Raw genomic sequence first — 26,888 nt, forward strand, 5'->3', positions numbered from 1 at the left:
TCCATTTATCAGCATAAACTTTCCTTGTACTAGGCCTTCTGGCCTCCAAAATAACATTCAAAACTTGTTGAGGAAGCTGCGACCCTCCAGGTTCTAGAACAGAATATGCCAGGCTGTTAGATGCAGGGACTGAATCCTGACATTGAGGAAATGATTGCCCTCCTGAGTCAAAAGGTGTGGAATCGAAGGCAAAGGCCAAGGAGGCTCCCCTACTAAACTCCTCAGCAGAGGGTACCAGTGCTGTCGAGGCCAATCTGGAGCTATTAGAATCATGGAGGGCTTGTCTTGTCTGACCTTCAAGAGTACCTTGGGAAGGAGAGGCAGAGGCGGAAAGGCATAGACGTGAAGATTGCTCCAACTGAATGATAGAGCATCCACTTTCCAAGCTGTGGGATGAAACATCTTTGTGCAAAACTTTGGCAACTGGAAATTTAGTGGAGAAGCAAACAGATCTATGTCTGGAGTCCCCCATATCACTGTCAACTGTCGAAATACATGAGGATCCAACTTCCACTCATGGGGATCCACTATCTGTCTACTCAAAACATCTGCTAAGGAGTTCTGTGCTCCTGGTAGAAACCTTGCCTGAAGAGTGAGGTGCAAACTGAGAGCAGTCTCCCACAAAATCATAGCTTGCCTGCAAAGAGGGTACGAATGGGTTCCCCCTTGCTTGTTGATGTACCACATGACAGTTGTGTTGTCTGTTTGAATCAACACTTGCCCTGGGTGAAGTAAATCCTTGAAAGCCATCAATGCAAACTGGACTGCTAACATCTCCTTCAAGTTGATATGTAAATGTTGAAGTCTGGCAGGCCACGTGTCTTGAACCCATTTTCCATTGAGGTGTGCTCCCCAAGCCTTGTCCGAGGCATCTGTCGTTAAGATCTGACTCGCCTCTGGTCGGGTCACAGAGTGTCCCTTGTTTAGGTGACATTCCTGAGCCCACCACAAAAATTCCTTTGGAATGCAAGGTATTATTTGAATGACAGTGTCCAGATCATGGCAGTGTTGTGTCCATACATTTTTGAGATACCATTGTAGCTTCCTCATATGCAGTTTGGCATTGGGAAGCACCAGAATACAAGATGCCATGAACCCCAAGGCTTGAAGGACTGTCCTTGCAGTCAGCCTGGACTGTAGAGACAATTGATGGAAGTAAAGTGTAAGATTCCTTTGCTTGTCCGGGGTCAAAAAGGCCATCTGGGAAGCTGTATTCAGTCTCACACCCAGAAAGCACATTTCCTGAGAGGGTACTAGACTGGACTTTGTTTCGTTCACAGAATACCCTAGGCACCTTAACACTGCCATAACATACTGTAGATGGTGAAGAAGCTCGTGCTTGTCTTGAGCAAGAATCAGGCAATCGTCCAAATAAGGATAAATTTGTATTCCTCTTAACCTTAAGAAGGCTATCACTGGAGCCAGAACCTTTGTGAACACCCTGGGTGCAGTAGATAAGCCAAAGGGCAATGCAGAGAACTGATAATGTAAAGTCCCAGCCCGAAAATGCAGGAAACTCCTGCAACTGGGCCTGATAGGAACATGAAGATAAGCCTCTTTGAGATCCAGAGTTACCATCCAGTGATCGTTGCCCAACAGAGGCAGAAGTTGTTGCAACGTCAACATTTTGAAGGGTGCGTTCAAATGGGTGCTACTCAGCCCATTTCTGGTTAAATCTTTGGCATTTGCTCTGGGACTAGAGCTTTGCCTTACAATACCTTGGTTAGCTGTAAATGCATCCGCAACAGTGGTGGAATAAGTTTTAGATGGCATAATTCGTTTGGGTTTAGTCCCAGTACTCCTGTGTTCCTCTTCCATATTATAAAGGGAGAAATCGAAAGTATAGTCTTTTTCTGTCATTCTACTGTTATTACCCTCCATGTTCATATGTAAATCAAGACCATCCATGGCTGTCAAAATGCTGAAACCATTCCCCTAGCCGTTGGGCACCTCAAAGGAGGCTTGGCTTCCTGCTGTAATTGCTACCGACTGCAGCATATGATGTGTGCCATTCTCCACACTCCCCGATTGGGTGAACAGTTCCAGCAAATGGGTAACCTCCCCTTCAGTGTAGAGACTTCTGAATGAAGTCTCAGTATGTTGTCTTGAATCACCGGAGATGCATTCAAAGGCAAACCTTCAGCAGAATCCATAATGCAACCAAATAAACTCTCACAACAGGCATGCAAACAACTAAGTAAGTCCAAACAAAAATGTATAACACGCCCAAGCTGTAACGGAGACTTCTGAAAAAACTCACCCTTCAAAGCAAAAACTTTTACTGTAAAGTTCTTTTATTCACCAAACACAAGATTTAGCGCTTTCATCCACATGAATGTGGACTTCATCTGAATACTAATTAACAGTCGATTACACATTTTATAAGCCATTTTGGTGCCAAAAATCTTTTACCAAGCATCTAATACTACCAATGACACTATTAAAATATTAAAAAAATGAATGAAGGAAAGAAAATTCATTCACAGAATGCAAACATATTAAATGTCAAAGCTTATTAACCATAAAAATCATGAGATTCATAACTTACTATTAATATCAAAATAATTAATATAACAATATTTATATAGAAATTATTATGGATAACTTGATCTGATGAAAAACAATATCATTAGATTAAGTGTAATACTTAATCATTGTGTACTTAGCAATACACACACCATTGTAGTACACCAACAAAATAAAGCATTATATTGCACACCATCCCTTCTTAACCCGCTTCTTACTTCCCTATGTACGCATCTGCAATATGGGCTTAATTGTGATATAATCATTAAGACCAGGAAAGTTTAAAGCGTCTGTCAATAACTGCCATCTAGTCTCCCTATACCCTAAAAGGGCTTTAATGTTACCCCCTCTTGGTCCTATTTTGATCTGTTCAAGAATGGCAAATTTAAATGTATGCTCATGTCCTTAAAATACATGTCTTATATTTAAGACTCATCTTGATTATGAAGTCTCTCAGATGTTAATCTGGGGGTCTTTTACAGAGAGCTTGTGTTATTAACAAAGAATGTTATCTTAACTTTTTGCTTTAACATGCTTTAACTCCTTTCTGTTTGCTTAGTCCTTCAAATTATGCATACAAAATACAAAAATGTGATGTGCAGTAGCACAGGATGACGGACTGCTGTAGATTTTTTCCAACTGCATTAGTGTCACCGCAGTAGTTACTGAACGTTTCAGGTCCCTGTAGAGTACTGGGTTATTGGGATTGTTAGATGCATCACTTTTTTCATGCGAGACAGATTTAGCTGGAAGTTCATGATGGGAAGGGGATGCCCTATGCAGCTCGACTGAAGAAACTCCAGCTGTACTCGGTTGCATACCGCCTACTCAGAGGTGATCTCTGCCTGACATACAAGGCCATGTCCAACCCAGAAATAATGGACATGCTCCACCTAAAGAAAACCATATCCCCTCAAGCTACATGCTCCAGGGATCTAAACCTCACCACAACAATAAATAGGACATGCAGGAGGGATAGATTCCTGTCCCAGACACTTCTCATGCTCTGGAACAAGATTCCAATCTACATTAGGCAGAGCTCCTCGCTAACACTCTTCAAGAGAAACCTTGATGAGTGGATGGGAAACAGAAAGTTTACTCCAGGGATCACTTCAATGGCTCTGCTGGACAGAGGCACAGGGAACTAATCTAAGAGGTGGCGAAAGCCAACACATTCTGGCTAGGCTTATAAAATGCCTTTGGGCAGATAGCCTAGTACCTACCTATGAACCTATTTATGTATTATATTTAGGAGAGAGATCTAATTTTAGATAATTTTACAGTGCACTTGAATAATGGCACTGTTTTGTATGCATCCCTAAAGCCCAGCTAAATGCATTTGCATATTTGGGCATGTGAAGTAGTACAGGAAATGGACTGCTTTTATGTAATTACCTGCCACAATTTGTTGAAAAAAGACAACTTCCAACTTTTATGAAACACGAGGGTCTCAAGCAAGATAATTGCATAACCTATGTAATATATATTTGAAGAAGCTGCATTTCAAAGAATTGAAGATTGCATGGAATTTAGTTTTATAGCTGTTTCATTATTGTTTAATTGTCAGGTCTGAATATCCTTAAACCATAACTTGGGGCATATCTGTCAATAAAAATAATAAACTGCAATATAATAAAATAACAATACTAACATAGTTATGAAAAATATGAATCAGAAACATTAACATTTCAACATATAAAGCATGCAAAATATACATATATACATGTGTTTAAATAAGAGAAGAAACACATTTGTAAAAAATTCAAAACAGAAAGTAACAATCTCCAACCTTTTTTGCACCAAGGACTGGTTTCATACAAGAAAATTTTCCATGGACCGGCCATCGCACACGTATAATAAAGTGCATACTATTTATTTATTTATTTGAGATTTGTTTAATGGAGAGGTCTGACTGGACTAGAAATCCATTTTCAGCCAAGACCCTGGGATAAAGGCTCCAAAGTACAATAAAAAGTGGCAATAATTACCAAAAAAAGTGTACATTCTGCTTAACAGCATAACATTGATCTACTATGGTTGAGAGGTACGCAAACCAATGGCAACCTTACTGACTAAGTTTATAAGAGCAATATTTAAAATCTGTCCCTATTTTTTGGCTCTGTCCGGCATACCTCTCAACTGTACAGATTACAGATTTTAAGTGTCTGTGTCTGAAGCAACACCTCATCAGTCAACATAAAAGTTTTAGTGCTACCCATTAACCATGTGAAAAATCTATTGTGCATCTGAAAAAGAACAAATTAAAATGTAGACACTTTAAAGGTATGCTACTCTCCTCGAGGCCAGCCTTAGGTCAACTGCCTCCATGGTGAAAGGGCTCCAATGTGCTCCCCATGCCCTCCTCCACATAACACACTATGCTTCCCCATTCTCCTACCTACCTTCACCATCCAGATTACTTTTTTCTTCATTTTTCTCACAGGTTGTCTTAATGTTATTTTTTTTCCTGTATATATTCATTCATTGAACACATTTTAAGTTGGCAAGATGGCTGTCTGATAACTGTGTTAGAAACAACTGCTTTAAACCGAGGTATTGGGGGGGGGCTGCAAGAAGCCATGGGGATTTCTAGATACTTTTCTGAGGTACATTTTTTAAAAAAAAGCTTTACATCCAGTTATGAACAACAACTGATAATTAAGGGAAGAAATTCAGTCTTGCTTTTCATCTTTGTTTTTCTCTGAATGCTTCTAACACACCCATCTGATCATGACTACATTGTTATAACTAGGGAGGGAATAACTACATTAAGCTGTGGTGGTTCTAGATGCTCTGAAGTCAAGACAACACTTTTATAACTAGGGTGGAAATAACTACATTAAGCTGTGGGGGTTCTAGGGCAGCAACGGTGGTGCAGCAGTTAGCGCTGTCGTCTCACAGCAAGAGGTTCTCTGGTTCGATCCTCAGCTGGGGTGCCTTCTGTGCGGAGTCTACATGTCCTCCCTGTGGTTACGTGGGTTTCCTCCGGGTTCTCCGGTTTCCTCTCACATCCCAAAGACATGCTGTAAGTGGACTGGACACTCTAAATTGGCCCTAGGCATGAGTGCGTGTGTGCCTTCAGTGGAAGGTTGGGTGTCACGCTGGCAACTCAATACCGTAAAACTCTACTGCCAATCATGAGCGGACAGGTGATCTGTGGTGACCCCTAACCGGGAAAAGCTGAAAGAAGAAGAAGAATAAGAAGCTGTGGGGGTTCTAGATGCTCTGAAGTCAAGACTACACTGTTATAACTAGGGTGGAAATTACATTAAGCTGTGGGAGTTCTAGATGCTCTGAAGTACAGATTACATTTTAAACATGTTTCTTATGCAATGATGGCCAAAAAAAGCATGACTAGGGGAAGAAATTGAGTCTTAATCTTCAACTTTTGTTTCCCCCGAATCCTTTTACGACACACTAACTGACCAAGACTACACTGAAATAACTACAGTGGAAACAACTGTATTAAGCTGGGGGTCACGGGGGCTGCAAGGCCTTTAGAAGCCATGGGGGATCTAGATACTCTGAGGAGCATTTTAAAATTATTTTAAACAACTGTTTCATTCAATGAAGACCTGAACAAAAATCGTGATTAAGGGAAGAAATTCTCGTTGTTCAACACTGTTTTTCCTGAATCCTTTCAGCACACACTAACTGACCAAGACAACACTATATTAACAGTGAATCCTTTCAGTACACCTGAACTGACCAAGGCTACATTGTAATAACTAAATTAAGCTGTGGTCTAGGGACCATTAGGCATTAGAAGCCATGGGGATACAGATGCTCTGAGGTGAATTTTTTTCCAACCTTTTAATTCAATCATAGAACGAACAAAAAATATACTTAAATAAAGAAATTTAGCCATACTTTTTATTTCAAAGTAAAAAATAAGCAGTATCCAAGGCTTAATGCTCAAATTTAACCAAATAGCAATGCACAGTAAACGCAGAAGACAAATGCTTGTGATGATACATAAATCATATCTGGAAATAGTAGCTGCCCCCTGTGCCACCTTAAAAATGCAGTCACTTTCTGTGGATCCCTGTCTGGCATTAAACTGGGATGAAAATTAAGGGAAAATGACTGCATTCATATTTCAAGTCACTGCTGTTACATGTATAAATAGCAAGCCTCCTCACTTCTATACACAAACGACAGTCACACTTGGACAAACCTGAAAAAATAAATAAAACATATTTGCTGCCATTCATATATAAACAGAATGCCTCTTTACCCGTCCCCAAATGATAGACAAATGTATCTGCATCTGATGTTTAATTCTGAGAAAAATAAAAAAACATAATTACAGTAATGTTTCCAGCTTACTTTTAGATGGTACACTGCTCCTGTGCAAGCTTAGTGACTCATCTTTGCACCCATCTGAACTTTGTGAGGAAAGTTAAAGAAGTAATGACTACATCTTACTTCTTGTTAAAATACCCTTACTAATATACCACCTGCATATTTTTTCTTATTACAACTACCTGGCTGTATCTACAACCATAGCCTTTTTCTTTCATTGTTTATATATTTTAAATGTAATGTAAACTCTATCACCCTACATGTTTTCTAGATTGTACTTTTTTCATCTTTTTTCATCTTAGAACTTTATATTTCCTTTTGTATATTTTCAACTTAAGTACTGTTAAAGTCTTCTTGTTTACATACTTTTTTACCATTTCAATTTTAAATGAAAATGTTGTGGAGCTTTTCTCCCCAGGCCTCTGCTGGACAAACAAGGTCAACAAATGTAAAATAAAATAAATAAAATAATAAGCAATAAACTCGTTCCCACCCCAACACAAGATAGTGACTTCTGAAGTTTGGGTGACAAGTTAAAGAAATGACAGCATTCCCAGCTCCCCAGCAAAGCTACAGCGACCTTTTCTGGATGCCTCTGAACAGTTTTTATCTTAGACTAGGTGGGATGCAGAGCAGAGGCCACTACTAAGCCTGTGTCAAAAGCCACTTAGACAACCTTGGTATGTTGGGGCCACCAGCTCCCCCAGAAGCTCTCAAGGACTGGATATTCTGTGATGCATTCGATCCCTTTGAGAAATGACCGTAAACTGAACAAGTGACAACAGGATCACTTACTTTCATACAGATAACACCCAGCAAGTGGTTACAGCCACATCTGTGTAAAACTCAGATGTCAGACTGCAATGAAAGAGTATAAATAACCATCTAGCAGCTTGAATGCATTTCACCTTTGTTTCAGACGAACGGTTGCCACACATTAAAATATTCTAAGTTGCTTCACATAAATCGCACTAATCTTGCAAAGCCAGAATTATAAGAAAAAAACAGGCAGCTATTCATTTTCCTCCACAGACACCCCCAGCAACTGTAGCTGCTCTGTCTGTGCATATCTTGTATCGTTAAAGTGCAGCTCACTTTTCACAAATGCACACTAGATCTGTAAAGCCAGATAGTAAATGACTGCATAGACTGAGCAAATGCCAAGGACTTCAAGAAACTTTCATCCAGCCAACCCCAGCCCCATAGTTTTCAACCCCTTATCTCCAGGATCAGGAGCAAAAACCAAAATAACCAGGGACACTTTTTTTTAAATACTGGTAATATCAACATGAAAGACTGATAAAATGAGATAATATAAAATAACATCCATTTTCTGAAGCAAAAGAAATGTATAACTTTATTTAATATATGTAATCCCCCAACTTTAATCCCAAAATTACAAATTGTATTAGAGATTAAGAGAGGTAGACAAAAATATTGAGACAAACTTAAGGATAATTGAGAGGTACACCCAACCCACACCCAGAAGTTATAGCCATAAGGCCTGATGGCCATGTAATAAGTTTCACCTTTGCTAGCCCAGTTCATACAGAAAAGTTACACACATTACAGTATTACAAGTTGCTCCACAAAAATCACAAAGCTATGAGTGTTGCCATAAAATATCTGGTTGATCACTGCTAGCTTCATAAAACTTGTATAATACTTAACTCACTGCTTGTCTAGCACCATTCCTCTCAACTGTCCAGAATTCAGCACAAAACTTCCTTCCTGACTCCCTGAGCAGCTGCAAAGCCCCACAAATGTTATAATCTTTATTATTATTGTTTTTTAAGGATGCTATTGTCAATTAAAAAATATATCCTATCTAATGCTAACCCCCCCACAGTCAAAGCTATGGCTTTGTACCTACCATTTGAATGTTGTGAGGTTTGTGTGAACATAAGACTTGACGTGACATGCTTCTCTGACTTGAATGGTCAAGTGAAGTGAAACACCCCCCTCCTGGGCTGCCTGTCATGCTGCACGGCAAGCGTTTTTTTTTTTTTTTTTTTTTTTTTTATTCTTGAAGCAGGGCACTGGATTTCATTTATTCTTTAGAGCAACAAGAACTATATATTTTGTTGCTCTAAAAATGACTAAATAAATTGGAAAGTGAGCCCTTTGAATTACAGCACCCTAGGTAATTGCCTAGTTGACCTACCATAAGGCTGGCCATGGATGTCTTTATCAGTGGCAAATAGTATTGATACTTTTATCTATGTCTATAAAACCCGGATGAAGCAATGTGCTGAGTCTGTACATGTTTGTAAGACACACAAAACGTGTATCACCTTGTAGCTGAGGGTTGACCTGCTACAGTGACAAGGTTCGCAGCACAGTCACAGTGGCACTTTCAGATGCCTAGATAAGTCTTTCATAAACATCTGCAGCTTTACTCCTGTGTCTCACACCGAATGACATCTCCATTCTGACTTACAGTCTAGTCAGGACTTTAAATATAAGATGATGATAATGAATGTTTTAAGAAAAAATTAGTTATGATTTACTGATTCTAGTTTATAAAATGCTTGTATAAATGACACATTGTTTGGAATGAAAGACAGTAGATTTATTTCTGAGTGGAAAGGCTCAGTGCTGTAAATTTGATTAAATGCTAACCATGTCACTGCAATGGGGCTACTTATGATACCCAGAAAGCAGCGACTTCAGAATTATGCATACCAAGTAGAAGAGCATGGTGGCATTGCCCCTGACATGGTGATGGGTACTTTGTTGTTCCCCCACTCACAAAGACATATACTTTCATTTCTGCTTCAAATGCCATTCTATGATTCAGTTTTATTATTGTATTATAAACAGATTCAAAATCATGTTTATTTAAGTGGTTTGTTTAAACAAAGAATATATAATCAATAATCAATCATTACTACAAATATGAGTTATCTTATACAAATGGCTTTTTGAGAAAATTAAATCAACGAGTAACACAAAAATCAGTATTACAACATGAAGACTTCAACTTGATTGTGATAAATGACCAGAGCATTAAGTTAAATATGCTTTCCCCCACATTAAACCTCATACAGCAGCCATTCTCATACAAAACTCTCTTCACAACACAATACTTAATATTTACAAGGACTTGCAACATTGTGTCTGAACTGTCCTGGACTTAAAACCTGAAGGGCAAAAACCTAAGTCTAGACAGTACCAGCAATAAACAAATAGAAGATAAGCAAACATTTACTCCAAATCCTCATTTTCCCAACAAAAAGACTGAAAAATATAAATGAAATAGAAAACACTGAATCACATTTGGACAAACACTATGTATGAATAATATTCGTTCTACAACTTCTGTTCAAAGTAAAATTCTCAGAATTATATCCAGCAGACTAAAATGAATGCAGTTAGCATTTCATAAAAAAACAGAAGTCATTGTCTGTAAGCTGCAAAAAATGTGAGCATTTGGAAACAAACCCTGAAATGCCCTCCATTTCTATGATGAATAGAAGATAAATTGATTCTAAAGCATCAGCGTACAGAATATATGACGAACTTTAGATTGCGCTGAAAGTAGCAGGCTACAGTTGAAGCAAGGATAAACAACACTCATTTCAATTTATCCATGTCTGTTCAAAATGACATCTTTATCATAAAGCATTCATTCTGTGGTAAGCATATAATGTTTCTAAGCAGCATAAACATGTTTAAGTGACAAGAAATTTGCAAAATGCAATACAGCATGAGAAATATATGGCAGTCTGTTAAAGCTCCACTGAAGAATGTTAGCTTCATTGCATTTCCAGAGTTTTGTCAAACACAATTTAAAGAATTGTATTTCTTTATAAAATGACTTCATGCTGCGACATTCACTGTAACAATGGATGACATCTTACCTAGGCCATGCCTATGCGTTGACATTGGTGGCATTGCAGACCAGATATTGGTGAGAGGATTATAACATTCAACTGTATTAGAAGTTTTTAGTCCATCTCTTCCTCCAACAACGTATAACTTATTGTCAATTACAGCTACTCCAAACTGCAAACGTCTGCCATTCATCGTCCCAACCTGCATCCAGCTGTTTGTCCTGAGGTCATATTTCTCAAGAGTAGTAGGACCTGTATGAAAGGAAAACAAAATATCAAAATACAGAATAAACAGAGTCTCAGTTTTAATTTTTCAGAGACATCCTTTTAGTCTCACTTTCTTGTCAATTTGAACAGCAACAGGCCAAGACTCATCTTTCCCACAGCAGCTAAAAAGATAGTCTCAGTCAGTAGAGGACAGATTTTAAAAGTTGACTTAAAAGCTTGGTAGAATACCAAGTTTTACTTTAGCATGCATTTTCTGAAGTGAGGAAGTGGCAAGCCAGCTATGTCTGCAAAAGTGTGTATGTTACTGTCTAGTTTATTAAAAGTTCATGAGAGGCATTATGGCCATGATTCACCGTCACTGCTGGCACCCCTGTAGGCATGGTTAGCTGCAATGTGGGTGGGCTGGGGATATTACACTACACAATATAATTAAAATTAGGGCCTGTCAAGTGGGCAGGTCTTAAAATCATTTGTGTCTGTGTGACATTGTTACCCAGTTCTACTTATTGATTAAAATACTCATTTTTTTTTACTATTGCAATGATATTTTTAAGTGTTCAAAATGTGGAAAAACATGGTAACAGTAACTTTTTTAAAAAAGGCCCTGCAAACTTTCACAAGAAAGCCTTTACAGAACTTGTGATATTTTGAACTTACACAACTTTGCATGTTTGGGGGGAACTTTCTAATTTTGTTAAATGCATTTTGTTCATATATGCCTGATAATATCTGTTGAATTGCACAATCCATTTACTTTGACATGACAAATGATATTAAAAAAATGTGCAGTATTTTTCTAGAATGTAGTTCTGTGACTCTGCTCTACATATACACAGAACATTGGACAAAACAGTTCAAAGAAGTCACTTCAGCTGAACCACATGCTACAGTTTAAAACATCAGTCTAAAATGCATGCATTCATTCATTTATTCAAAGGTTTTACAATAAAATTCATATTTCTATTTATAGTTCAGTTGTAAGTGAAAAAAATGACTTGAGATAGGTATGGCCCAGAGAAAAATGCACAGTATTCCCTTTCAAACCCATTGTTTCAAACATTAACTTTTTCTCCCAGCCCAGAATCCAGATAGTAAAAGAAGTCAGAGGACAATAAAACATCCAACACACTACTATCCAAGAAGAAGGAAAAATATGTAAATTAATAAAAGTATCATATTGGGAAAGATTTTTACCACAAGCATTCTAGATATATATACTACATACATCTTTAAGCTATAAATCCTTGAAACCACTGAACTTATTTTATTGAATTAAGTGCTTTCGTCAGGCGTTCGCCCCAAGACTTCATCAGTAATCCTCCAGTATCAGTTTGGTCATTCACCCCTCCAGTGAATGACCAAACTGATACTGGTGGTTTACTGAGTAGAAGAATTTTATTCTGATGAAGTCTTGAGGCAAACGCCTGACGAAAGCGCTTAATTCAATAAAATAAGTTCAGTGGTTTCAAGTCAGCTCTGTGGATTTATTTCTGAATTTGGGACATCCTTAAGATATACTAGGTCACAAAACATTCAGTAAATTAATAAAAAAAAAGAAAAAAAATGTCATTTGTAATTCATTTAAGTGACTGTATTTCACAATGTTTTAGAAAAGAAAACCTTTACCATTACAGGCTGTCCTTAGATAATATAATTACAGTGACAATTGTTTATATAATTAATATTACATTTGTATAGATAAACATGGCTCCAATCCAGTGTTGCACCACTACCTCTCTATCTAGGTTTAATGCTTACCACTCAATTAGACCCTCCACTGTAGGTACCTCTATCCCAGGAGTGGGAGTATTCATCTCATTTGCTAACCAGTCACATTAGATTAATTGCACAAAATAATGAACTTGAACTATCGCATATTCTGGTATCTATAAACAAGTCTACTTAGCACATTGCTGCCAGCTGCAAAAAAACTACCCACGGCCCCCTCTCTCCACCCCAAGAGAACCCATAGTTAACGCTATTTATACCACACTGATTTCTACTCTCACCTAAGTTACTGCATCAATGCATATGTTCTCATCGGGTCTATGTTAAATCATCAAACCCATGTAAGCGAAATCTTACAATCTCAAATGCTTAGAATGGCGATTTTTTTCCAAGGGAAAAAAATCTCTGTTCCACAAAAAAAAAAAAAAAAAAAAAAAATGTAAAACATTGCATAAAGTGGGCTGCTTCACCCCCCACCCCCTACTTAAATATACCAACTCTGATATTGCACTACAGTCATGAAAACAGCAAAGTAATGGAAGCGACCAAGAGATTTCTTTCCCAGGGAAAGAATTTGCTTATATGCCACTTCGCTATTTTACCTTTTCGTGCTTTCAAGTTCAATCAAGATGCATTCGAAAGAATGCGTCTTCAATCACTTAATAGGAACCCATTCCCATCTGCTACAAATACAATACAAAGTTTAAAAATCAACCCCTGTGGAGGTCCCCTAATATTAATACACTCTGCAGCAAGTTGAAAAACTGTTAGCCTTTAAAATAAAATTACCCACCTTCCCTCTGCAATAGAAGTAACCTTAAAAGGGTAAATAAAGATCTAAGGTAGATGGTCAAGACCTTGTTTAAGGAACATAATTACAACCAGCTCTGGCAAATTGTATACCACAGTGTATGCATCTGTGCTCTTCCTACAGTAAGCCTCATATTTAGGTCACCGCTTCTGTGTTAATGGGACAGTTATGTCTACTATCTCTAGGCAAGAATGTTCCTTGTTATTGTAATCTATGGAACTCATACTGTGAGCTGCAATTGTATTTTTGTATTTTACTGTACTGCATTTTTTATTGTATTGTATTTTGTTGTATTATACACTTGGGTAGGGGCTGAAATAGGTCCATGTGGATCACTGCTCCACCTTGGTCAACAAATTTATGTAAATAAATAAAATAAAAAAATAAATGAAAAAGTTCAGGATATGACTATCCATATGTAGGCATCTTTAAGATGTGTAGTTTGTGTTGTCCCATATTGTTTGATATAAATATCAAAACTAAATCTATGCCACAGTAACTTTTTAAAGTCAGAAACTTAATTTCTGAAAGTTGGATCTTATTGTTGTCAAGCATCACTATTCACTTCTGCTCTCATTTTTATAAGTGGTTTGTGGATTTGTATTTTTATCCTATAGGATGACAATGTAGTTGATATTGATGATTTTAATATTTAACATGGTCAGCTGACTTTTTAAAAACTTGTTCACATAGTGGAATCGTTTTTTTAGATACTCATCTGGAGAAGCTGGCTGATGGAACTATTAAGACATTTTTAATCTTTACATATTTATTCATCAAACATTGTAACATTAAATGTGTTTTAATTGTGGCAACACAGAGAGATGCAACAAGAAAAGTTTTTGGTTTTAAACTAAATTAACCTTTCAATTAATTCATTAACCTAATCAATGTAATTAAGTGAATGGTATAAAAGCACTAGTAGTTTGAACAACCCACATCTGAGGAAGTGATTTTTAAAACAAAAACGTATGGTGGATCGTTAATGTGCTATGTTTCTGTGGAATAAAGTGAACTGAAGTGTACTGAGCCGTCCGTGGGTTTTTCACAATTTTCTAAGCTTGCCCTGCTCAGGGCTTTATTGTTTTGCCTGAAAAACTGCTTCATTTTATGGATTACATTTTTAATCTTCTTCTTTTGGCTTTTCCCAGTTAGGGGTCGGCACAGCGGATCACCTGTCCTCTCATGATTGGCAGTGAAGTTTTATGGTGTTGAGTTGCCAGCCCAGTGCCCAACCTTCCACAGAAGGCACACACATGCACGCACTCATGCCTGGGGCCAATTTAGAGTGTCCAATCCACCTACAACATGTCTTTGGGATGTGGGAGGAAACTAGAGCACCCAGATGAAACCCACACAACCACAGGGAGGACATGCAGACTTCGCACAGAAGGCACCCCAGCCAAGGATTGAACCGGAGAACCTCTTGCTGTGAGGCAGCAACGCAAACCGCAGCACCACCGCGGCTGTCCAAAAAGAAGTGATCAGAATAAGATTTATAAATCATACTAAGATGTTTAGAGGTTGGGATAGCCTTGAAATGTTGCAAGTGAAATATCAAGACTCTTAATGTGTTACTTATATAGGATTACTTTGATCATTCAATGTATTCCTAACATTGCATAACAGTATTTGATGTTGACTTTCTTCTTTTCTGTGTATGTATTGTAAATATGTTAAATTAATATAAAATTTCTTTAAAAAAAGAACAAACAGGAAGCTTTGAAACTGATAGATTGCATATTTTTAAGGAAAATCCATATTAACCTCCTCTAACAGCTTTTATTGTGTGATTTTATTTAATAAAATTGTGTTGCAATACTAAGGAGCATAATTAATTTACTGTTATTGTAAGTTGCTATATGGGACTATTCAACTGGATATTAGAATTAATATAATCTGAAATGTGTGTGCAATTGAACATTAATATCAGCATATGTCACCATCGGATGTAATTACATTGTTTACAACTTAGTATTTACTTGTCTTTAAACAATACATAAATATATAAAATCTCATAGAATACTTAAAGTACCGATAGAAAAGAATCAGCAGCTCACCATGTAAATTAAGCACATTCTTTATTTTGTAATCTTTATTTCCTGTACTGATACACAAATATTATGTTATTCATAGAATAGAATACAACAGAAATATGATTCATTTAAATCTGAGAATATTTTACCCCAGCACTGTTCCAGAAATCCACCAATCTCTTATGTTTGGCAAAAAACTTGTCAAATTCTACTTTTTCATTTTCATACAGAATTTATTTTCACAATTTTCTGTCTTGGGTAACTTATTTTTAAGCAGCGTGTAAGATAAATGTCTAACAGGCCATAATAAAAAGGCAATTGTGAAATATTAAGTAAAGTGGAAGCTGCCACAACTAAGTGAAAAAGAATGATGTTAGATGACAAAACCAAGGAAATCAATATGGAGGACACAAACTTTAAATATGTTGGAAGGGTACAAAGATAAATATGAAAATAATATTAAATACAAAAACTACAGTAGCCAAGTCCAAAACTGATCTTTAAGTTGTTCCTTTGGTTTGACAGGATATGACACGAGAGCTTATTTGTATTTATTTATTTTTTCAAGTCTACTGAACAGCCTGGCTATAAAGCCCTTTTCTTGCTCTTCTGACTCTTTTATTTTCTCACTGCCTACCTGTAGCCACATTATCAACTGGTCTAAGTGCTGAGCTGACAGGAGCTGTTATCCTCCGGCATTTTGCATATTTTGTTTTGCCCCACTCATCCTGTATCAAATTCAGTGCACTCCAATGATGAAGCTGAATGTGTCTTTAAATGGGGTAAAGGGGTATTTCCCAATCAGTTACAGCAAGACTAAAGCCCTTGATTTCTACCATGATCTGTAACCCTAGTCAGCAATCCAGTCCTTCCTATTGGATAGTTTAACTGGTAAAATACTGTTAATTTCCTGGTTACCACCAGGTTCTTCAAGGAAAGGACCCATTACTGGATCCCAAGACTCCTGCATCACAGTTGGGGGCATCATCCCTTTGCACCACTAGCCTGACACAACATGCATTCCTTTTTCATGTCTTTAACACCATGACATACTTAACCCAACAACACCTGTAGCCAAATCACAGTGAAAGAAATTATAGTAAAAAATGTAGTAAGAACACATGCAAATGTACTTGATTATGGCACAAAATATATGCCAATTTAGTATATTTAGTCATGTAATAACAAAGCATAGACCCATAGCACACTAATATTTTACATAATTAATGCCTTTTTGTCATTTATATCACTGAATATATAAAGATCATAAATTAAAACTTTATTGCATACATTTACTATCTCTTTATGGCATGGAGATGCCATGTGCCTAAAACGTTGATTTAAAAAATATACACAGTTTTCGTATTCTGATATAGTATAAATCCTTTTATTAACTGAAACATATTATTTTTCTTTTGTATACTTTCAACTTGGATGTATGTTTACAGCAAAAGTCTAAATGTCTTAAAACCCTCAGTTATGTACATCTCAGAAACCGTCAAATGGAAAAATAATCTGTGAACATTATCTATCAATTAAATGCTCCTTTTATGTTCTCTTCCCAGTGAAGATTTCTCCATAACCATATTCTTGTCACAGTTTCATTAAATAAAATATAAAAAAATAATTTTAGAAAGTATAAATGGCAAACAATTCATAATGTTTCACCTTATGTTCTCTTTGTTTTGATATTAATCTCAGCAGAACAATGTAAATACATAAAATATAAAAGTCAAGAAAAAAATTCATCTTCAGAATTTCATTTCTTCTGCAGGATGACAAGAAAATTGTGCATTTCTATAGTAACATAATTGCATTAGTAATACTACTAGAACTTTGATAAAGTTGCCTGTATCGATGATGTTAGTAGCAATTAAATATCCTAAAGCAAGTCAATACAATAACCTGCTGAAGTGTTTAAAATTGTTGCAATTTGAACTTTTCTCATTTCACCAGATACAGACTTTGTCTACAACATAAAAATATACTGGCATAATTCCATGTTCAATGATTTCTCTTTCTGTTCTAATAAACATTACTTAGCTATTAAAAGCAATGTATTTTTCATTAAGATTGGTACACCGATAATTCTGGATTTATTCTCTAAAAGCAACATATACTCAAAACAAACACAAACCAGTTTTTTTTTTCATTTTCACATACAAGAACTCATTATCATCCCTATATAATTACAGACTCCTGTGATGAATATTTTCATGAATATGTTAATGTAATTAATAGATCTGTCTTCATTAATTTAAGTTAGACTGTTATCTCACGCTTTATTTATTCATTTAAATTTTATCTGTAAATAGTACTGTTGCTGCTGTTAAATATTGGATGTAACAGCCTATCTGCTACAAATACTTGCTTTTTCCTGTTTGAAATAATCCATCCAGCCATCCTTTCATTTCCTAAATCACTCTTGCTGGTGAGGGTGGAGGGTAGATCAGATCAGTTATTTGCATTTTCTGAAAGTAAATCATCTGACTATTGCATCTAACTTTCGACAAAAGTAAGAATGAGAAGTCCTTTTTTATTTATATTACATTAAAGTACAGTTTAGTGACAGATAAAGACTTATGACCCATAGAGGCTTCTATATATGCAACTATCACCCAGTTGATCTTGACTCCATATATTTTATTTCCCAATACTGTGTGTATGAGAAGTTGAGTCATCATAACTAGTTATAATATATTTGAGGGTTTGGCTCCCATTGCTCTGAACTAGTAATTCTCAGATTGTATCTTAGTTTATTCTTTTCTGCTTGCCACCTGTGGCCATCAAATATGTTTTCTTCTCTGTCATTCTAATGAAATCTTCACACTGACCTTTCTCCAGATTGTGTGTAAATCCCTATCATGTTTTTCCACAGGTCTTCTTTCTCCAAGTGAGTAAAAGATGTCCTTTTGAAGCAGTCTGTAATAGTTAACATTTGCTTTTACTCACCATGTATGACTTCATTTCCAGCTAAACATTTCATCAAGTGTGCCTCAGTCTTTATGAAGTCGGTATCATGACAGCATTCCTTCAATTGGTGAGAGATGCTCTCATTGAAAATCAATGTTGCTAGCAGCTGTGTTCAGTTCTTCTGACTGCTAAGAATGTGACATGATATTCTCATAAGCTAACCATCCACCTGTTTATGAACATCTAACCAAAGGGTGAAAAGTATTTTCCTGGTATATTTCCATTGAGTAAGGATTTTTTGTTACTAGATAAATACAGAAAATGGTGGATACATCTAGTACTTTAGAGGATAGAGCATCAAAACAGTGTTTATATACGGTTTCTTAACAGAGTTCAGCTAGAAAGCGAATTCTAGAAAATGTAAGTCTATTCCTAATAGTACTGTTACTCATAGAATAGAAATGTGAGTGACATCAGTAGATAGACCAGATATGCATATGATGCAGTGGATGCCGCAATAAGATTTATCATGGCAGGAAATAGTTTGATAAAACTAGCTTGGTTTACAACAGAAACGTACAATAGAACTTACAAAAGAAGCATTACATCAAAGACTTATGAATGAACCAGTAACTTAAGAATTTGTATTGGCAAACCAGAAGATATTATTTATTTGATTATCTATTTCTTTATATTTATTAATCAGGAATGTCCACTTGAGAAGTTCTTCAATGGTATCCCTGGGAAATAATTCCAAATAATTATTAAGAGACAAAAACAAAATATGAAACAAATATATACAAATACAATACAGAATTCTGAATATACAGGAATGGAAAGATATATAAATATATACATATGCTAATCAATGTTGTAATCAGTTTACCGTACTTACATGGGGGAACAGTCAAAAGGAACTATAAAATGTAAAAATTAGGATCCGAATGTAAGTAACAGAATAAAACTGGAAAGAATATAGATTAGAGAAACTAGAGCTATGGAGTGGAAGAGAAATGATGAAAGAAAAAATAAGCAGACAAAAACAAGAGATACAGATACGCACTTCATAGTAAAATATCGAAGAATAGTAGTAAAGATAGACTTTAGATAAGCTTCGCTTGTACTGGATTTGTAACTTTAACTGCAAAATATAGTGTAGCGAAAAATAATATTAATGAAGAGAATATTATATAAAGTGCATTTACAAAGCCTATTCTTATGGAAATGTAAGTTTATAAATAATCTGAATTTGTGTATGTCTTTTGTAAATCTTTAAAGCGACAGAGATGTAGGAGTGTTTATCTCTATTTAGTGCTAATGGGATATCAGTTGGGTAAACAGTATTAGTAATGACTCAGAAATGAAAGGCAAAGCATTCAAGGAAATGCATTCAGCTCGTGCCTCAGTTTCAACAGACTTTCACTGTAAGTAGGAGAATGTTTTACCGGAAATGAAGTCCTCTGAACTTTCACTAGAAGAAAAAATAAATCCACAGGAAGGCAATCAAATTACAACTCGGGTGGATCAGAAAAGGCTAGGCACAACCAAACAACTTCAAAAGGGCTGTTACACCTTTTTTGCCTTCCTATACCTGAAGGAAGCAAGGTACAGAGCCATCTTTCTGCCTAACGAGAGATTATTAAAAACAACGGGTGGCACAAACAATTCAATGAGCACACAAAATAATTTATTCCGAATCTACACGGGCAGCTTGCCACACACATTCCAACCAATCAGGCGTGTAACAAGTTCTGGCAAAGAAAGCAAGATAAAGGATACCTTACAGTAAAAGAAAGCAATCCTTTCATTCTAGACTATTTCTGTTGTCTGACCCGAACATCACCTCATGAACAGTTCTAGGCTATCGCATCCAAACAAGTTTATAAATGCAAAGACATTCATAATGGTTATTCTGAAGGCTTCACCTTCTTTTACAGTTCAGAGCTATTTTATGGTTCTAAGGCTGTAATCCAAGATGATTTCCCATGGTTCTAATAATTGTAAATATGTCTTTACATTCATATCAGACCCTTTCACAGAAAACACTACAGATTCAAGCAAGCATGCCATGAGCTCCAGGACTCACTTCACAGCTCCCACCCTACCAAGAAGTAGTTACCAAATGCTTAACTTTAGCACTTGCTTATCTCATAAAGCAAAACTTCTTTAGAATTTTTACCTATCTTGGAGGAAAGCAATTCATTACAAGAAATTCTCTTTGATTCATTCATTGTCATTCAGTAATATATTTAATGTAATGAAATTCTTTCCAAGTCTGAACTTTGTGAAAAATAAATGTAGTCAGTCCTGTTACATCTGAAGCAGCAAAATGAGTGGACAGCAAGTCAGTTTCTGAGGGCAGTGAGACATATGTTTTTGTGCATTTTTGTAGTCTGTCAGGTAACATTACATATGATGACTTCAGTGCCATCTTTGAAACATCTAGAGCCAATCTGCAGATCGATTACATATGATGAGTCCTATCCCAGGATAAATAAAGTAGGAATTTGTGCAGAGAACATAAATGGAGAACTTACCCAAGAAAGACATTACTTCAATCATCCAGAGTTCAGTTTCTGACCAAAGACTCAAACTATGCTTAAAAGGATCACTTCTACAACTTATAAGTTCAGGGCAGTCAGTCATAAAAGAAGATGTTGCAGGCACTCGGGAGAGGGGCACCTAGGGAAATGAGATTTTTCTGGCTTTATGGAAAGGGTGGGGTTGCTTGCTGACAATATTCCTTGCAGAACTGAGGGACATCCAGTGAATTAATTCCAGTGTACTTCTCCCTCCTGCTCTGCAAGCCAAAAACCCACAGGGGTAATGTTAGGGAAAAAGGAAAAACTCTTGAATCACCTGCTGTCTAAATGATGGCTCCTCCTGGTTGATACTTGTCCTGTGGAAATAATTAGTAGACTTCCATTTAATAAAACAATTAATCTAGTCTGGCTATTTGGTTATAGAGAAAGAAAAAGACATTCTTGCTTGGAAATGTTTTTAAATATAGGATGGATTTACAATGGAGACAAATGTAATCATTTTGAGATCAGGTTTTGTAAAACAAAATCTAAGTTCTTTATATCACTATAAGAAGTGATAAATGCATATTCACAAACACCAAACAACAACAACAACAAAAAAAAATCAGGACCAAAATAATAAAATGTTAAAACAAAACATAACCACTGCTCGTTGATTACAAAATAAGTATATTTAGCTCTTTAGTCCTCACATGGACAAAGGACTTCATCACAGTAAAATGTGGTATGTGTCTAAGTTCATCAGTATGTTAATAATAAATAGTTTAGAATTCAATAGTTTATACACACATAAAAAGATAAAAACATTGAGATTCTAAAATTGACATTGTATTTCTTCTTAAATTCATTACCTGTAACGTAACCTCTTTGCTATAAAAAAATCACTTGATATTTATTGCATCATTTAATCCAGGCAGTTGATCTGCTTCAAGTTGTATCTGGCATCGTGTCTCTCTGACTCCTAGTTTGTTTTTAAAATACCCCCTCTGTAATCACAGGGTTCATGATCTAATATACTAGGATAAACATTGCTCTTCCAACACCATTTTGGATGTGTTTAAACAAAGCATTGTTGGTGTCTTTTTTCCTTAATAATTTCTAAAGGTTCTTTAATCATTGATTGTACTTTCCAAGTACTCATCCCAGTGTAAAAGTAACTGCAAGTCCCACAAATAGTAATGTAAACTGCTCTTACAGAATTAGAATTATACATACAGTGAAAATGAATAGGGATAGCTCTAAGTGTGACAATGAAACATAAGGACTTTCAGAAATAAAATTACCAATATTGCAAAAACACACTTGAACTTTCCTCAAGGCTTGTCCATAGATGGTAAATGTACATTGGTTTCATCCTTCTCTAACAATTTCTTTAATTTATAAGTCTTTCTATACTATAGGTGAATTACCTACGACTTTTAACAATTTTCTGTTTCCCTTCAATATATTTCAGTTATTAGCTATTACATGTTTTATGTTATGACTATCCACCATCATGTCTAAACACAAAGACCTACCCCCCCCAAAAAAAGTTACCAACTTTTTTGTTTAATGTATTATCTATTAATCTCTCTAATAAAACTTGGATATTACACATCGTATTAATAATTTCTATATGTATTTCTTATTATGTCAATAATAAAAAAAGAGATAAACAACAAATCATCAACAAATCTTTTATATAAACCTACCTTGGAATATGGTTTAATTTTTGACAAAAAAATGAACATCCTACTAAGATAACACTAAATTTTCCAAAAAGTGCTACAGTGGGTCCCATGGCTACAACTCTGACCTGTTGGTAACACTGATGGTCAATAATAAAAAATAAGTTGTTTTCTAAAAATCAATTCAAGCAACAAACAAATATTGCTAATTAGATAAAAAGCAAACAAAAACAAAATAAAAAAAAAACAGATAAATAATTTATAACAAATTCAGTGCATTCACTAATAGGTATACAAGTAAATAAGGATTTAATATTTAAAGTAACCAACATGGTCTCAGAGCCTTCAAAAGAAAAACATCATAACTTGTTCAAAAAATCTCACAAATTCTTTATATAACTACCAGTAGCTCACACTAAAGGATTTAAAATATTATTCAAATAAACACAAATACTTTTTGTAACCCTACCAGGACTGAAGACAATGATTCAAAATGGTGGTGGATATCCAGATTTATGGATGTTGGGAACAGCAAACAGGAGATAAAGATCTAGTAAAGCATCACTGATTTTCTTGTAACTTCTGTATATATCAGAAAGTTTAACAATATGAAACATTTCTGTGTTACATGTTCTCCATTGCCTTAAAATAATCATTGTGGTACATAATAACAAACCCACCCCCTTACCAGCTGTCATGAAACTCAGATTTTTTAGAAATCAACTCAGTAGCAAGTTTTTTATGTTGAGTCCTAAAATTATTATTTTTTTTTTGGTTTGTCATAAAGCAATCTTTTAATGTCGTAAGTCTGTAAGGCAGAGGTGTGGATTAAAACCCGAAGGCTTACTAAGTTTACATTGTTCTAATGTACTGTTGTTAAACAAGAAAGCTAAATTAAGCTTCCTTACAAAGAGTTTCACATTAATTAAGGACTGTACTAAATTACACCTTCTACTGGGTGCAAAAGAAAAATCTGGTTTAAAAACGTCATAATGTTCTTGAGTAAATGTTTCATCAATGAAGTTAAAAATATATTCATCACTGACAACAGAATCATAACTGGGCTCAGGATTTAATTCCGTCTACATCCTCTACCCTATCCTGTTATTCTCGACTTGTCCCAGAATTATTTATTTATTTATTTTATTTTACATTTGTTGACTGGGCTATTCTGGCTGGATACATGTCCATTTTCAGCAGAGGCCCGAGGAGAAAAGCTCCACTATATACTAGTAAATAATAATGATAAAAATAAACAAAAATAGCACAATAAGATAGAAATTATAAGCATGTACACTAAAGAACTATTCCCAAGTAGCATAGTAACAGTGCAAACGTAATATATCAAAACTAAACATAGAGTGAGGATTTCTATTTCAAAATCTTTGGAAGAGTAATTAAAGAAGAAATAAAGCAAGTAACTCACACAAGACTCTATTCAACTATTTACAGTATTAACAATTTTGATAGACATTTGTGTCAGGGCACTAGTTTTAAGAAACAGATTTCATCAGCTGGGTGATTTAGATACAAGGTGAGAGGATAGGTTGCAGTAATATAAAGAGAAGTAAATTTATGGGAAAAGTAATATCCAAGTGGATGGTAGGTGAAGTACAGGGGGGGGGGGTAAACGTAGTGATAGGGACATGAGGAAGAGTAGTGGAAAGAGCTGAAAGAGAGATGGAAGCTGAGATCAGTCAGGATTTGAGCAAGGGCATAGCCAGTGAGTTTTAAAATAGTGTCTTAGTTGTTTTCTGAAAAGTTGTGATGAGCCTAGAGTGGTCAGTTCTATGGGAAGTTTATTCCAGTGTGAGCCAATGGTATTTGTAAACAAGGAGACCCCAGCTTTATTGTGTGTTTTGAGGGTGGCCACTAGTAATTTGTTAGCTGAGTGAAGGGAAGTAAGATTCCTGTAAGGGACAACAAGGTTATTTAGTATGGGTGTATTAGAAGGGTAATGGAGAATTTTATAGGTAATAACTAATTGATGTAGGAGAATGAGATTTTGAAGTTCAAGCCAGTCAAGTTTTTTGAGATTAACACAATGATGTGTGAGAAATGGGGAACCTGTGGCAAACCTGGCAATGCTGTGGTAGGCTGTGGCAAGTTTCTGAAGGTTAGATTTTGAAAGGTTTGTAAAAGATGGGGAGGCATATAATAATGTAGAGATAAGATGAGTTTGGGCTAAAGACACCCTGGTGGTTGCTGTTAGAAAGGGCTTAAGTCTATAGAGGGCACCTATCTTTTTATTAACAGTTTTGATAGTTAGGTCAATGTGGTAATCAAAGTTTAGTTGATTATCTATTGTAACACCTAGTAGTTTAGCGGAACTATCAGGTGTAATGATAGTGCCATTGTCAGACACAATAGAAAAGGAACGAGGGTAGATTTAAGGGTTGGAGAAAATAGTAATAATTTAGTTTTTTTGGGATTAAGGAGGAGACAGATATCTTGGAACCATCTTTCTGCTGTTGTAAAGACTTTTTGGGTGGAAGAATGAAGTTCAGCTGGAGATACAGCAGAACAGATAAGAGTTGAATCGTCTGCATATTGAATACATGAGGGTGTTGGGAGTGAGATAGACAGGTTGTTTATAAATATGGAGAAGAGAAGGGGTCCTAAGATGGATCCTTGTGGGACACCAATAGTGATTGGGAGCTGAGAGGAGAGATGGCTGTCCCAAAGGACTGCTTGTTGTCTATCTTTCAGATAAGAGTCAAACCAGTGCAATGCTGAAGGTTCAAGTGAGAGAGATTTCAAAGTGTCTAGTAAATGTTGATGGTTGACCATATCAAAGGCTTTAGAGAGGTCAAGAAACAAAGCAGAAGAGTATAGGTTGTTATTGCGATTTTTGTTGATAGTATCTGTGAAGGAGAGAAGAGCAGTGGAAGTGCTATGGAAAGGTCTAAAGCCATGTTGAGTGTCTGAAAGTAGGCTATTATGTAAAAGATGATGTAAAAGTTGCTGGTGTATACAACGCTCCATGATTTTAGATAGTGGTGATAATAAGGCTATAGGACGGAAATTAGAAAGTTCATTAGAGTTTCCTCCTTTATGCAGAGGAATGATATAGGAGACTTTCCAGAGGGAAGGGATAGTAGATTCGGTTATTGTTCTGTTAATTAAAATAGAGACTGGGTATGCTAGTTCTGCTGATGCTAGCTGCAGATATTCAGCTGGTAGTTGGTCAGCTGAAGGAGTGCATGGTTTGAGTTTTGACAGTAACTTTTGTATATATGTTGTGGAGACTGTACTGAATGTTAGAGTGGGGGTGTTATTTTGAGGGGAGGTGTTTTTAAGGGAAGTATGGGGAGTCATGTTCTTTGCAAGACAGGTGACTGTTTCAGTGAAGAAGTTGTTGAATGTATTGGCTATTAGGTTGAGTGGGGTTTGTGCTAAGTTAGCTGGAGTAGGTGTTTTGGTATTTCCTGGATGAAGCAGTTTATTGATTCCTGACCAGAATTTTTTGGGGTTATGATTTTGATTTTTTTGATATTGAAGGTAATGATTCTTTTTATCAAGATGGGTACGTTTTTTTGTGGTATTTCTAAGGTGTTTGAAGTTTTGATGGTCAGTTGGGTTTTTAGTTGTTCTCCATTTTGTCCATAGTTTATTCCTTAATAGCATTGTTTGCTTGGTTTCTTTAGAAAGCCAAGGGGCAGCTTTGGATCCTGTTCTAATTAAGCATGAGGGGGCGTGATACTCAAGAATTTGGAGGAATGTGTTGTTGAAATGGGCCACTGCTTCCTCCAGTGGAAGGTGTTTTAGAGCTGACCAGTTACATTGTTTGAGTTCATTGAGGAAAATAGGAAGGTTAAATTTTTTTTTGTTTCGTATAGTACGATAGCTGGCCTGATTGAGATTATTTGTTTGTTTAGTGATATAGGTGAGAAGGTGGTCGCTGATATTGTCAGGGAGTATTCCAGTTTTATAAGAGAGGGGATTTTTGTTGACCAATATCCAGTCTAAGATGGCTTGTTTATTGGTAGATTTGTGAATCCTAGTTGGGGAGTTTATTGTTTGTTGGAAATTAAAGAGGTTGAGGTGATAGGTGGGTTTAGGTGATATGCAGGAATTCCAATCAATATTGAAGTCTCTTAAGAGTATGGTTTCCTGAGGAAAGCTACAGGAGAGCCAGCTGAGAATTTTTTCGAGGGTATCCAAGTTGTCGCCAGGAGGGATATAGGAAGATATTATATAAATGGCTTTTCTTTTATTTACTAGGAATTTGCTGCAGAGTATTTCAGCATTGGCAGGGGGGGGGAGGTAGGGAGTCAATAGAGGACACCTGTAGT

General features: G+C 36.1%; 1 protein-coding gene across 1 annotated transcript in view; it reads right to left on the minus strand.

Annotated features, from left to right (window-relative positions):
• The window catches only part of KLHL4 (kelch like family member 4), a 1,295,922-nt gene that overhangs the window by 486,625 nt on the left and 782,409 nt on the right, over window positions 1–26,888 (minus strand). Inside the window, exon 7 of the mRNA XM_044056990.1 lies at window positions 10,695–10,919. Coding sequence (XP_043912925.1) covers window positions 10,695–10,919 — 225 coding nt within the window. The remainder of the gene's footprint in view (window positions 1–10,694; window positions 10,920–26,888) is intronic.

Source organism: Protopterus annectens, chromosome 15.part0 (genome assembly GCF_019279795.1).
Source record: "Protopterus annectens isolate FY-2018-M chromosome 15.part0, PAN1.0, whole genome shotgun sequence".
Lineage (NCBI taxonomy): Eukaryota > Metazoa > Chordata > Ceratodontiformes > Protopteridae > Protopterus > Protopterus annectens.